The sequence below is a fragment of the Carcharodon carcharias genome, chromosome 12, assembly GCF_017639515.1.
Source record: "Carcharodon carcharias isolate sCarCar2 chromosome 12, sCarCar2.pri, whole genome shotgun sequence".
Lineage (NCBI taxonomy): Eukaryota > Metazoa > Chordata > Chondrichthyes > Lamniformes > Lamnidae > Carcharodon > Carcharodon carcharias.
In genome coordinates, this window is record NC_054478.1 from 140,679,305 (window position 1) to 140,693,594 (window position 14,290).

The window sequence follows — 14,290 nt, forward strand, 5'->3', positions numbered from 1 at the left end:
GAGTGGGGTAGTGAGCGAGGCGTGAAGCGTTGGGAATGAGGTAGAGAGCGATTGGGTCGAGCGTTGGGAGTGGGGTAGGGAGCGAGAGGGTCGAGCGTTGGGAGTGAGGTAGTGAGCGAGGCGGCGAAAGGATCGAGTGTTGGGAGTGGGGTATTGAGCGAGGCAGCGAGAGGGTCGAGAGTTGGGAGTGGGGTAGTGAGCGAGGCAGCGAGAGGGTTGAGAGTTGGGAGTGGGGTAGTGAGCGAGGCAGCGAGAGGGTCGAGTGTCGGGAGTGGGGTAGTGAGCGAGGCAGCGAGAGGGTTGAGTGTTGGGAGTGAGGTAGTGAGCGAGGCGTCGAAAGGGTCGAGTGTTGGGAGTGTGGTAGTGAGTGAGGCAGTGAGAGGGTCGAGAGTTGGGAGTGGGGTAGTGAGCGAGGCAGCGAGAGGGTTGAGAGTTGGGAGTGGGGTAGTGAGCGAGGCAGTGAGAGGGTCAAGTGTTGGGAGCGCGGTAGGGGGTGAGGCAGTGAGAGGGTCGAGCGCTGGGAGTAGAGGGTGAGGCAGTGTGAGGGTTGAGCGCTGGGAGTGGGGTAGTGAGCGAGGCCGCGAGAGAGTTGAGAGTTGGGAGCGGGGTAGCGAGCGAGGCAGCGAGAGGGTTGAGCATTGGGAGTGGGGTAGGGGGTGAGGCAGTGAGAGGGTTGAGCGTTGGGAGTGAGGTAAGGAGCGAGGCAGTGAGAGGGTTGAGCATTGGGAGTGAGGTAAGGAGCGAGGCAGTGAGAGGGTTGAGCGTTGGGAGTGAGGTAAGGAGCGAGGCAGTGAGAGGGTCGAGGGTTGGGAGTAGAGGGTGAGGCAGTGAGAGGGTCGAGTGCTGGGAATGGGGTAAGCAGCGAGGCGGCGAGAGGGTTGAGCATTGCGACCGGGATAGTGAGCGAGGCAGCGAGAGGGTCGAGAGTTGGCAGCGGGGTAGTGAGCGAGGCGGCGAGAGGGTCAAGAGATGGGAGTGGGGTAGTGAGTGAGGCAGCGAGAGGGTCAAGTGTTGGGAGTGGGGTAGTGAGTGAGGCAATGAGAGGGCCGAGAGTTGGAAGCGGGGTAGTGAGCGAGGCAGCGAGAGGGCTGAGAGTTGGGAGCGGGGTAGTGAGCGAGGCAGCGAGAGGGTTGACCAGAGGCGCCCGTGTGTGTGGGGGTTGAGCAGGGCAGTGAGGAGCTGGGAGCAGAATGATCGGTGGTCATTCAGAACATTGTCCTCGGACACGGGCATCGCTGGCAGCAACGGCACAGGCACGGAGACCGGGTGTGCCGTGAGCGTGCCCTGTGCCGCCGTGGTGGCACCAGACGCAGAATAAGCTGCAACTGGAGGGACGAGGGACGAGGGACCTCAGCACCAACTCGAGAAAGACCAGCTCAAAGCGATACCCGAGGAGACTTATCCACGTGGCACCAGGAACGAGCATTCGGTGGAGCAGTGGGGACAGAAATAGGCTCGGGAATCGTACTGGGGTTCCTTGGGCCACGACTTGAACTCTCCCGCCCAGCCACCTCAGCCTGGCACAAACTGGGTGGGGGAGGGGCGGTCAAATTGAGGCCAGTCCCTCTGACTCATCACTTCGGGCCACGCCCCGATGTTAACCCCATGCTTTTGGGCAGATGGCAAAGGGCACCCCCAGGGTAGAGTGGGACCCTTCAATGTGCCGATCGGATGACGGTGATGCTATGGGCGGGGCCCGGATCTGCCATTTTGGTCAGAGGCCTGAGAGGGGAGCTGACGGCCAGATTCGGGAGCCGTGCGATCGGGAGTCAGGGACTAGGTCCAGGAAGACACATTTTTTAGCAGCTTGAGTGAGGCTTCCCAGGGGACGGGAGTGATCCCTTGGGCCTCACGAGGAAGTCTTAGGCCCCGTATGCTATGGCGTCCACTCGATGCGCGCCAGGTTAAAGTAGGCCAGGTACATGGTGCAGTAGGAAGAATGATTAATTATGAAGCATAAACAAACTTTGAAGATTCCCCGCATAGTGTAAGGACAGGTCAAGGATCTCAGTGAAATTAACCATAAAATAAGTTGTACCTCGAAGTTGTTTGGGAGTCAGGAGGAGGTGGAAGAATGGACAGAGGCTCTTGCTTCAGAATAAAACACCAGGCAATAGGGCGTCCGGTTTAAATCGGGTACTGGACAGGGGTCGGACCAGCTGAAAACCGGACTGTCCGGTATAAAACCAGGTGCACAGCCACCACACCAAGACCTCATCACTCACCTGGCTGTTGGTCACCATTCCGTGGGTCCCTGGCTGTGTCCTCATGCCACCTGGATTTCTGCTCCTGTCCGCTGGCACACTGGCAGATCTGGTCAGGTTTCAGCAGGCGTGGAGCTGGAGAAGTCTGATGGATGTAAGAGTCCAGTTGTTAAAGTCGTCTTGGCCAGGACCCTGGTGTCGTTCCCATCCCCCCCCACCGCCCACAACCCCCACCTTTTAAAATCAGGCCCTGCTTTCAGGATATTGCGCTGATCATAAGGATATAAAACTTGCCCTGACACCGGAGCACTTGTTATTGCTCAAAAGAGATGCGCGTGGTTGCAGCTTTTCGTCTTACGCGCATCAGGACAAACACAAGAATGCCAAATTTCAAGTGGCCACAAAAATTTACTACAGGAGAAAAGAATGCTGATTGGTTGGCAAGTTGACTCTGATTGGCCGAGGGTTTGGCATGCAGAAGGCAATGGGAAACTGCAGGCTCCTCAAGCTCCCAGCTAATTCAAGAAAGATGCAAGACTTGAATATATTCCTTTTTACAAAGAACAGGTTTGGCCAGCTCTTGCTGAACAATCCTGAGTGCACTAATAGCTACACTAAGGACCAAGATAATCAGCCAAGCTCGTAACATAGCTCATTTATGCTGCTGAAAGCGACAAATATTCACCTACAGGGACTCTGAACAAAACAAAAGGAACCTGTCCAAGCCTTGCTCCTTTTCCGAATTACCCGAAAGATCAGGGAGCCTGTCCCTGTTGCTTTCTCCATGGTAACGCCTCAGCTAATCAGGAGTTGGTTTGCCAACCAATACCACCCTTTGCTCCTGTCGTATAAATTGTTATTGTTTGAAATTTGGTATTCTTGTGTTTGTCCTGATGCGAGCAGGACGAAATGCATCGGCAACATGTCTCTCTTTTCAGCAAGTTTCAAGAATACTTTTCGGTTTTTTTTATAACGTTTTCCCATAGGTTGCTGCTCCTTCCCTAATGGGCTTCCATTGGACATTGAAAAGGTCAACATCTCTATTTTTGTTCAAACAGGAACAGAGGGAAAGCAGCAAGGCTGCCTTTGATGCCCAATATTTCAAGACACAACATGTAAGTCACCCCTTACCTTCCTGACTGATATGCGGAATGATCATAAGAAATGAGGATCTCAGGGACTCGTGGGGAACTTGTTACTGTTGATGTTTTGGTTGGACTTGTACTGGAGACAAACCAACAGACTAAGGTCAGACCAGTCGGTGTTGTTTATTTTATATCTCAGATCTATGCAGAGATGACACTCGTTCCTATTTGCGTAAGAATGTTATTTACAGTGCTCTAAAATATTTCGGCAGTCACAAAATGTCTGCATTTGTGACTCCAGCTATTCCTACAGCTTTGTTCACTTTTCCCTGAGTCCACACCCAGGCTTATGTAATCAAGCACAGTGAGCATCAATAGTAAACAGACTCACATAATCAAACATCCTGGGGGTTATCATTGACCTGAAACTGAACTGGACTAACCATATAAATACTGTGGCTACAAGAGCAGGGCAGAGGCTAGGAGTAGTATGACAAGTGACCCACCTCCTGACTCCCCAAAGCCTGTCCACCATCTACAAGGCACAAGTCAGGAGTGTGATGGGCTACCCCCGACTCGTCTGGATGTATGCAGCTCCCACAACACTCAAGAAGCTTGACACCATCCAGGACAAAGCAGCCCGCTTGATTGGCACCCCATCCACAAACATTCACTCCCTCCACCACCAACGCACAGTGGCAGCAGTGTGTACCATCTACAAGATGCACTGTAGCAACTCACCAAGGCTCCATGGACAGCACCTTCCAAACCCATGACCACTGCCATCTAGGACAAGGGCAGCCGACAAGCCACTCACCGTCCAGACTTGGAAATATATCACCGTTCCTTCACTGTCGCTGGGTCAGAATCTTAGAACTCCCTCCCTAACAGCACAGTGGGTGTACCTACACCACATGGGACTGCAGTGGTTCAAGAAGGCCGCTCACCACCACCCAGCCAGCGACACCCACATCCCGTGAACAAAGAAAAACGCAGAACAGTTGAACACTACTGTGGGACCAGAGGACTTAAATTAGTGCAAAGGGCATTAGGAACAGATTCAACACAGAAACAGGCCATTCAGCTAAACCAATCCATGTTGGTGATTATTTCCACACAAACAATAGTTCCAACTCCATGTTCCCTATTGACCTTTCCTTCAATCACTTATCTAACTGATTCTTAAAGTTTGACATGATTGTGCTTACAGAGAGCTCTTGTGCAGTGGGTAGTATCCCTGCCTCTGAGCCAGCAGCTCCTGGTTCAAGTCCCACTCCAGGACTTAATGGCCATGGAAGGTGTGTTCATAAACACTATTATCAACCCGCAAATCCTTCCAACCCGTGCCAGTGGGAGGTGGTAATAAGTGGGAGAGATTCCTGGTCAGCCATGCAATAGTAAGCACATTGGATCCTCTACCATCGTTATCCATAACTCTGGACTACAACATGCATGTAAAAATGTATGTTGCCATAGCAACTTGGACTTACTGAGTGAACTGGAACACACCACTGTTTTGTAGCACCCTTGTCTCTGAGTCGATAGGTTATGGATTCGAGACCCACTCCAGACACTTGAGCACAGAATCTGGTCTGACACTCCCATTGCCAGTAATGAGGGAATGCTGCACAGTCTATCAGATGATAGACCTGAGCACCCATGACACTGCTTCAAAGAAGAGCAGCTGTGCCACCTCGATGCCCTGGCCGCTATTCATCCCTCAACCGATAGCAAGAGCACAGAATATCTGATCGTTATCACATGGTGGTTTATGGGAGCTTGCTGTGCCGCTGAGTTCCTTATATTACAACAGTAACTATGCTTCATAAGTACCTCATTGGCTACAAAGTGCTTTGGGATGTCCTGAGGTTATGAAAGGTGCTATATAATGTAAGTTCTCTCTTTCAACTACTAGTCATACAATGCCCAATCTCTCTGTGTATAGAAGAAGAGGGTTTTGGCCTCTGCCCCAATCAGGAGGTTAGGAAGAACTTGTTTACCCCAAGGAGGACCAACCAACCAATCAGCTTTCTTCTCTCCTGCCTCTTACCCTGTCAGCCATCTGGCCTCCCATCATTTATTCACTCATTCACTCAAACATTCGCTCGCACACTCACCCACTCCTTCACTCACTCTCACTCACTCACCAGGACAGACACAACAGGTTGAGTGGCCTCTCTATGTGCCTTTACCATGGTTTGATTCTGTGAGTCTAAGGAGGATAAAGGCTCACAATCATTTCCGGAGCCCTAAGTAATTTCGTCATAAAACGAAGGGCTAGTTAAAGAGCAGAGGTTTCATTAGGGGACTGAAGGAATGGGCTTTGATGGCCAGAATAGACTTTTCATATCTTTGACTAGTCCCACAGGCCTCCCCAGGAGCAGCTTGTTGAAAAAAGAAAAGTTTTCTTTTTATGTGGAGCCTGTACTGTTCGATTGCTGTGTTTGATTATGCGAGTCTGGTAATTGATCTATGCTCACTGTGCCTGATTGGTTAAGCCTGAGTGTGGACTCAGAAAAAAGTCAACAGAAACTGCAGAAGCTACTAGAAGCTGAGCTGTCAATGAGGGTGTGGACGTTTTATGATTGATGAGATATTTTAAAACTCCTGTAACTGAACCTGTGCAACACTTAGAAAAGAATGTCATCTCTGCATCCTTCTGAGATACATAAAACACACAATGCCTCTCATGAACTAGATGAAATCCCCTGCCTTCCACACTTAACACCAGGGATTGCACAGCAGGGACTTTATTTAAAAATGCATTTTAGATGTATGGGTGTTGCTGGAATGGCCAGCAATTTTTTTTTCACAAAAATATACTTTATTTGCAAATTTTGTTAAAGGGCATTACATGACTGTTCAAAGTTGGCATTACATAAGGTACAAGTCAAATCCATTTCTTTGAGTACTCTATGTTAACCAATTACAGTTAATATTTACAAGACTCATTACATGTCACACAGCCTGAGGGATCTATATAATTCCCAGCCCCTCTGTGCACTATGGCTATAAGGTCTTAGACAGCGACCTTTCCCCATTGCGCCTTTGTGGCGGCTGCCCCAAGCTTTAGTGTGTCCCTCAGCACGTAGTCCTCGACCTTGGAATGTGCCAGTCTGCAACACTCGGTCGGGGACAACTCTTTCCACTGGAAGACCAACAAGTTTCGGACAGACCAAAGAACGTCTTTCACCAAATTGATGATCCTCCAGTTGCAGTTGATGTTTGTCTCGGTGTGTGTCCCTGGGAACAGCCCAGAGAGCACAGAGTCCTGTGTCACAGAACTGCTTGGGATGAAGCTCGACAAAAACCACTGCATCTCTCTCCAGACCTTCTTTACAAAGGCACATTCCACAAGGAGGTGAACAACGGTCTCTTCCCCACCACAGCCACCTCCAGGGCAACGTGCAGAGGGGGTGAGACTCCAGCTTTTGCCCATTCTTAGTTGCCCTTAAGGAGGTGGTTGAACCACTGCAGTCTATCTGGTGTAGGTGTTCTCACACTGCCACTGGGTAGAGTTCCAGGCCACTTATTATCATATGTTCTGCACAGTTGGAGCAGATCAGGGTATCTAGACTCCCTTCGTCATCCTATGTTAAAGTGCAACTATCCGCAGTTTCTTTGTGACTGACATTTATTTACATTCACAGAATAAATTCCCAACCCGGGCAATTCAAGTCACCATGAAACTACCCGAGCAGCGGTCGATGGAGGAGTTGGAGGAGCTTTTGTGCTCGCTGAGATCTTTGCTGAGCATCAGACACTACAGCAAGCCCTACCAGCTCATGCTGGCCAAAATAGTGCGATATGAAAGGTAGGCAGGCAAGACTGGGACGTTCTGAAGAGAAAAGTGATTCACTGGGCCACAGGGAAGGGCGGGGTGAAGGGGACTAGGGGGCGGGGGTTGCTCTCGCTGAGAGCCTGGTACTGAAGTGACAGGCCGAATGGCTTACTGGCCTCCTTCTGTGCTGCAAGCATTCGATGACTTGACAACCACTGACCCGCAGGATAAATCTACATTTTGAACAGAGTTGTAGTACATACAGTGATGGGGTACAGCTCATTGTGCTGGTGATGCTCAATTGGTAGCAGCCTGGCTTCTGATTCAGGCAGATTGCGGGACCAAGTCCTGCTCTATAACTGAGCGCAATAATTCAGGCGGATAGTCCAGTGCAGCACTGAGGTAGTGCTGCGCTGTCAGAGGTGCTGTGTTTCTGGGAGACATTAAACCCTGGGCCTCGTGTATACTTGGATGTGAAACCCCACCCCCCCCACCCAGGGCGTTAATTAGAAGAAGAGCGGGGGAGTTCTGCCCACTGCCCTGGCCAACATTCATCCCTCACCCGACGTCAGAGGAAGCCAGACAAACTGGGCGTGATCCACTTCCTGTTTGTGGGTGCTTGCAGTGTGCTGCTTAAATGCATTGGTGACATCGCTACAAAAGTGCATCACTGGCTGCGATGGGCTTTGGGAGACCCTGAGGGCCTGAAAGATGAGATAGGAAAGCAAGTCTTTCTTTGTTAACTGCTGGATTAATACCCTGCGGAGAGCAGCAGAAAGAGGGGTCGGGCTGGGCGCAGTTGGATGGCGTACGTCACAGGGAGATGAGCTACAGTGGGAATTTGAGGAGGGCGCTAGACAAATGGACCTCGACAGCAGGCCTCATGTTAGGTGTAGCTGCAGCAGCAGCATATTCCATGCCAGAGTGTGCCAAAATACACAGCTCTCTTCAGTGTGATTCATATTCTTCGAGTGAAACAACGGTTTGGATTGTACCCCTGCCCCCCACCCCTCTTCGAGGCGGGTCCGATGGTGGGACCAGATGGGGAGAGGCAGCCCACTGCAGAGAGGCGGGCAGCTCATTCACATACATTAAGGCCCAAGGAGGGGACATTTTATGTTGCCTTTGGCGTTTTGCCAATGTGGGGTGGGGTGGGGGGGGGGGGGCGACTTTCTGCTGCACAGCTAAATGGAGACAACCTCCCAGTGGAAGGGGAGAGGCCCTCAGGGGTTAAAGAAGGAGCTGTGGCCCAGGGAGGACAGCGCCTGTATCTCGGGGAGGTGGGGTGGGGTGGGGGGAGCTTCCTTGCTGACCCCCAGCCCTGCAACTTTTTTCAACATTTTTGTTCCCACGTGTCCAGCTGCTGGGATCTACTGCAGTTCTCAGCAGTGGCCAGCCCTCTCGGGGGGAGCTGCTGAGGCTTCAGAGCTGCCCAGCCCTCTGATTGGCCCTGCCCACCTTCTTTAATTGGGAGCCCCTCCACCCCAGCCCTAACCCACCTCCCTCCACACCCAGGCAGTCTCTCTTGGGACAGCTCTGGGAAATTCTCATCCGTCCTTTTGAAGTCAATCAACCAAACTTCACAAGACCCTGTCAAGCAAGATCCCAGGAGATGAGGATCAGCAAGACCTGGGAGATCATGGTTAGCAAGATCCCAGGGGACCATGGCCAGCAAGGTCCAAGCTAACCTTACACAATGCCACGTTTTAAAATCTGACAGTCCCTTATACCCAACAAGAGAGCAAATATTGATCCAGTCAGGCCCATTGGAGTAATCTGCACATCATACATGAAGCTAAAGTTCCACCAGTGCTCACTGATGCACAAAGATTGGGCTTGGAATATTAGTTGGCACGTACACAGGACAAATGTGGTTTATGATGATGATGTTAGGGTTTACAGGATGTTAGATTGGATACCTGGGCATGATGATATCATCATTGACGCATGGCATGGAAAGAGAAATTAATTGGTACTCTGGGATTTGTGCCTGACAGGTACACACTGCCTGGTAAACTGCCTCTGGTACCTATTGCCCAGTACACACTGCATGGTACATGCTCTCTGATACACACTCTCTGATAGACATTTTCCAGTACACACTCCATGGTATACACTCACAGCACACACTTACAGCACACACTCTTCAGTACACACTCCCTAGTGCACACTTTCCAGCAAACACTGCCTGAATAACACTGTAGTACACACTCCCAGTACCCACTCTTGGATCTCATTCTCGAGTATACACTCCCAGTATACATTGCCCGGTACACACTCCCAGTACACACACTCCTGGTCCTCATAGTCCCTGGGACTCATACCCGGTATACAATCACTGTACACACTCCTGTACACATTCCCTGATACACACTGGTATACACTCTTGGTCCACAGTCTCAATGCACATTCCGGGTGCACACTCCCTATATGCACTGTTTGAATACTTTGCTAATTGGTTACTAAACATGGCACACACTGACCCCCATTAACTAAACCTGTTGAATTTGCACCAATGATTCTTTCCTGGCTTCCCCCGGATCAAGAACATGGTGGGGGCTGGGGAACATGTCAGGTGGCCAGCCCACTGCCTTCCCATCCACACCTGACCCGGTCTCCTCCGGGGGCGGAGTGGGGAGAGGGGTGGTGCCGGGGGGGGGGGGGGTGGTGGCGGGGTGGGTAAGGTGCCCACGAACCCCCTCCTGCCCCTAGGCCTAATGAGGGCTTGGAGTGGCCAATTATTGTTCACTTAAGGCTCTCCCACTTACGCCTCCACTGCCATTAATGCTGCACAATGACAGGCGGGCAGGAGTGGGAAGGTCATTTGTTTGGAACAACTCTGGTGGAAAGGCACCATTCCAGGGTAGAGGGTTGCCCCGGTATGCATCGGGAGCACCCGTCCCACCATGTCACTCCCCTCCGTGCCTCCCCAACTGGTCCCCAACTCCCACCCCCGTGCCCCCTCTCTAGGATCCCCAATCCCTCGACCACCCTAAAAGCCTGGGCCTTACCTGGGCCCCATGTCCCTGCTCCCCCTCCCACACCTTCCCCCCCCCCCCCCCGCCCCTTGCAGTCCCAGCAGTGCCCACTACTGAGCCCTGGCGCTGCTGGGGCCGTTAGAGCCACCAGCCCATCTGATTGGCCAATCCGGAGGCTCTGGAGGGCGGGGCTTCCTCCCACTGAGTGGAGGAAGTCCAACCCTTAGCCAGTTTGGTCCACCTGGAGCACGCTCTCACTGCGGACCTGCCTTTTTTAAGGTTGGTCGGCTTGGAACAGACTTTTCTTCCAGAAGACGTGAACGGTACACCCCTTTGTATATCCCAGCCCCCCGGCTCTCTTCTCAGTTCACCCACTCTCAGCCAGTGTTGCCCTTAGGGTTGCTAACTCCCCAGGACCGGCCTGTTGCCTCCAGGAATCGAAGATCAATCTCCGGGACACAGCTGTGTGCAACCCTGGAGAAAAATCATCAGGATATTGATAACGCTTGTCCTTTTATTGTCATTTCCTTTGAACGTTTCTCTTCACCGGATATAAACATTTTGCAAATGGTGGAAAAGCGGTTGTTTGTCTGATGGTCAAGCATCATCCAATGGGGTAATGAGTCTTTGTGCTTTCCGATTGGTGTAGGAAGGCCTTGTGTCACAAGGATGGGTGTGTTGGCCGACTAATGGCTGGAGCGTGGGGGCAAAGTCATGTGATGGAACCTCCAGGAATCCATTTAACCACAGTTGGCAACCTAGTAGCACTTAAACTGCTGATCTCCAACATGCATGGTATAGGGAGAGGCACAGTTGGGCCAGTTTCCACAATTTAAAACATTTATTTTATATATTCTTTCATGGGAGGGGGGGTGGGTGGGTGGGTGTTGCTGACAAGGCCAGCATTTGTTGCCCATCCCTAACTGCCCTTAAACTGAGTGGCTTGCTCAGGTCATTTCAGAGGGCAGTTAAGATTCAACCAAGGGTCAACCACATTACTGTGGGGTCTGGAGTCATATGTAGGCCAGACCGGGTAAGGATGGCAGGTTTCCTTCCCTAAAGGGACATTAGTGACCCAGCTGGGTTTTTATGTCAATCGATGATAGTTGTCATGGTCACCGTTACTGAAACTAGCTTTGCTTTCCAGATTTTATTAACTGAGTTTAAATTCCAGAAGTTTCTTTGGTGGGGTTTGAACCCGTGCCTTCGGAGAATTAGCCTAGGCTTCGGGATTACTAGTCCAGTGACATTACCACTTTGCTTGCCCCCTCACCCCAACCAGTGGCTGCCCAAGAGCTTCCATTGTGGAGCCAGGATGCATGGGTGTTGGACAAGGCACAGGATTGGGCTCGATCTCGTAGCCTATCACGGTTGAATGGCCTCCCAACATCGGGCCAGAGGTGAAGGTTGGTCACTCGGGTGAGGCGTTGAAGGGCGGCCTGTGGAAAGAGGCGCAGTGGCATGAGGCAGGTAGGATAGTAGGGGAGGGTGGAGGAGTGGGGAAAGCAAAAGATGGCGCTACATTCACCCAGATTTGTTGTCGTTGCCCTAGGCTCAGGAGGAGGAGAGTGATAATCAAGAAGGGACAGGATGCACACAGTTTCTACTTCATATACTCGGGGGGAGTTAGCTTCACCACGGACGAAGATGGAAGCAGCGCGTTTGAGGAAGGGCATCAAACTGACTTGCGAAAGGGTGCCAGGTTTGGAGTGAGTACTCTCAGTGTGTGTGCGTGCACGCGCTTGTCCGGACAACTCGGGGGCGGAGGGGGGGATTGGATTCATCTTCCCATGCCCCCACCCCCCTGCCCTCCAACCCTCAAAACTCACCCTTTCAAAGGAATTTGGATGGGCACTTGAGGGAAATAAACTGGCATGGCAATGCGGAGAGCGCGGGCGAAGGGGACTGACTGGATTGCTCTCCAGAGAACTGCAATAGACTCAGTGGGCCGAATGGCCTCCTTCTGTGTCTTCCTTGAGCATGAAAATGAGGATTAAGGGAAGGAAATAAACCATGGTGAAACTAGGGCTTTGCAGTAAGAGTCACAAAACTCCGATTTCAAGCTATGTTATCTTCCTGTACTTTTGAATTTGCCACCTTTCCCTTCGTCAGTGAATTGCGACCTTTACCCTTAAATGGATTATTGTCAATCCCGGTTTTGGCTTCTCAGCTTCTGAGTCAAAGGGGTGTAGATTCAAGTCCCACTCCACAGACTTGAGCACAAAAAAACTAAGCTGATACTCCCAGTGCAGCGCTGAGGGAATGCTGCATGGTTGGAGGCACTGTCTTCCGGATGGGGTGTTAATCCGAGTTCCTGCCTATTCTCTCGGGTTCAATATTCTTGGGTGTTGGAGAAGCCAGGAACCCTGGCCAAAGTTTATCCTTCAACCAAGGTCACTAAAACAGATTATCCGGCCATTACCACAATGGGAGCTTGCTGTGCACAAATTGGCTGCCACATTTCTATGGCTACACTTCGAAAGTACTGCGTTGGTTGTAAAGCACTTTGGGATGTCCCAAAGCATTATATAAACAAACATTTTTCTTTCTAAATACCAATTTTATCCACCAGCTATACCCTGACTTGAGACAAAGCAATTTCTGCGCCCAGTTCATTCATGCCAGTGTTGTTTTACTCAGTTGGTGCATTCTTGCCTCTTGAGTAGAAGGCTCTTGAGTTCAAGCCCTGATTCCAGCATTTGCACTGTTAATCCAGGCTGACACTCCAGTGCAGCACAGCGGCAGAGGTGCAATGTGGGGTAGTATGAGGAATGAAGAACACCAACTTGCTCCTAGACATGGTCCAGCCACGGGGACCAATGACCAATGAGAACAGGTCTAGTGTACTGCGACCTTCCATTTTCCACTTGCTATGCTATGTACTGAAAATAGCTGGCCGAGACAGGGAATTCACTGGATGTGTGAAGCTGAACGTGGCCGAGATAGGGAATTCACTGGATGTGTGATGCTGAACGTGGCCGAGATAGGGAATTCACTGGATATGTGACTATGAACGTGGCCGAGATAGGGAATTCACTGGATGTGTGACTCTGAACGTGGCCGAGATAGGGAATTCACTGGATGCGTGACTCTGAACGTGGCCGAGATAGGGAATTCACTGGATGCGTGACTCTGAACGTGGCCGAGATAGGGAATTCACTGGATGTGTGACTCTGAACGTGGCCGAGATAGGGAATTCACTGGACGTGTGACTCTGAACGTGGCCGAGATAGGGAATTAATTGGATGTGTGACTCTGAACGTGGCCGAGGTAGGGAATTCACTGGATGTCTGACCCTGAATATGGCTGAGATTAGGATTTCATTGAATATGTGATCCCGAACATGACCGAGATAGGGAATTCACTAGATGTGTGATCCTGAGCACGGCCAAGATAGGGAATTCATTGGATGTGTGATCCTGAACAGAAGCGAATAACCTGCCTTGGCCTGACATCTTTTGTGTGCACCATGAATGACTTGCGAGCTCCCTGCTTGGTAAGGGTCGAGCAAAGCCTTGATTTTAAAATTCTCGTCCTTGTTTCCAAAACCCTGCATGGCCTTGCCCCCTCCCTATCTCTGTCATCTCCCCCAGCCCTACACAACCTTCTGAGATATCTGTGCTCCCCTAATTCTGGACACTAGTGTATCCCAATCATTCACAGTCCACCATCAGTAGCTATGCCCTCAGTTGCTTTAGAATTCCCTCCCCTACACCTCTCCACTTCTCTATCTCACTTTCCTTCTTTACGATACTCCTTCAAGCTACCTCTTTGACCAGGTCACCTGACCTAATGTTCCTGTGAAGCAACTTGGGATGTTTCATTATGTTAAAGGCGCTATGGAATTGATGTAATCCCTGAGTTCCCATTGCAGGAAATACCAGTACTGAAAGGTCTGCAGAGAAATTTCACTGCCGTCTGTACGGACGATACTGAGCTACTGGTGGTGGACAAAGAGGAATTCTTTGAAAACAGACTTGACAAGGCGCTAGTCAGGGAATATCATCGTCGCTTTATATTTTTCAGGTAGAGTAATTCCTGCAGTTTTTTGTTTACTACTCATTCCCAATTCCTTTCCAAAATGCGGTAAGAACACCAGCATGTTCCACAAGTGGCGTGAGTTATTTGGAAGTTGATTCTGCACGAGACAGGAATTATTAGTGATGTATTTTGGCCTTTTATTGCCAAGGTGGATGGAATATAATTGTGGGGAAGTCTTGCTATAACTGTTGTGAGAAATGG

The 14,290-nt window shown here is 50.8% G+C and overlaps 1 protein-coding gene across 1 annotated transcript in view; it reads left to right on the top strand.

Annotated features, from left to right (window-relative positions):
* LOC121285158 (cyclic nucleotide-binding domain-containing protein 2-like) overlaps positions 1-14,290 on the top strand; it is a 63,364-nt gene that overhangs the window by 8,904 nt on the left and 40,170 nt on the right. The window contains exons 2-5 of the mRNA XM_041201404.1: positions 3,263-3,319; positions 6,940-7,103; positions 11,601-11,757; positions 13,923-14,074. Of these exons, the coding sequence (XP_041057338.1) occupies positions 3,263-3,319; positions 6,940-7,103; positions 11,601-11,757; positions 13,923-14,074 (530 nt within the window). The remainder of the gene's footprint in view (positions 1-3,262; positions 3,320-6,939; positions 7,104-11,600; positions 11,758-13,922; positions 14,075-14,290) is intronic.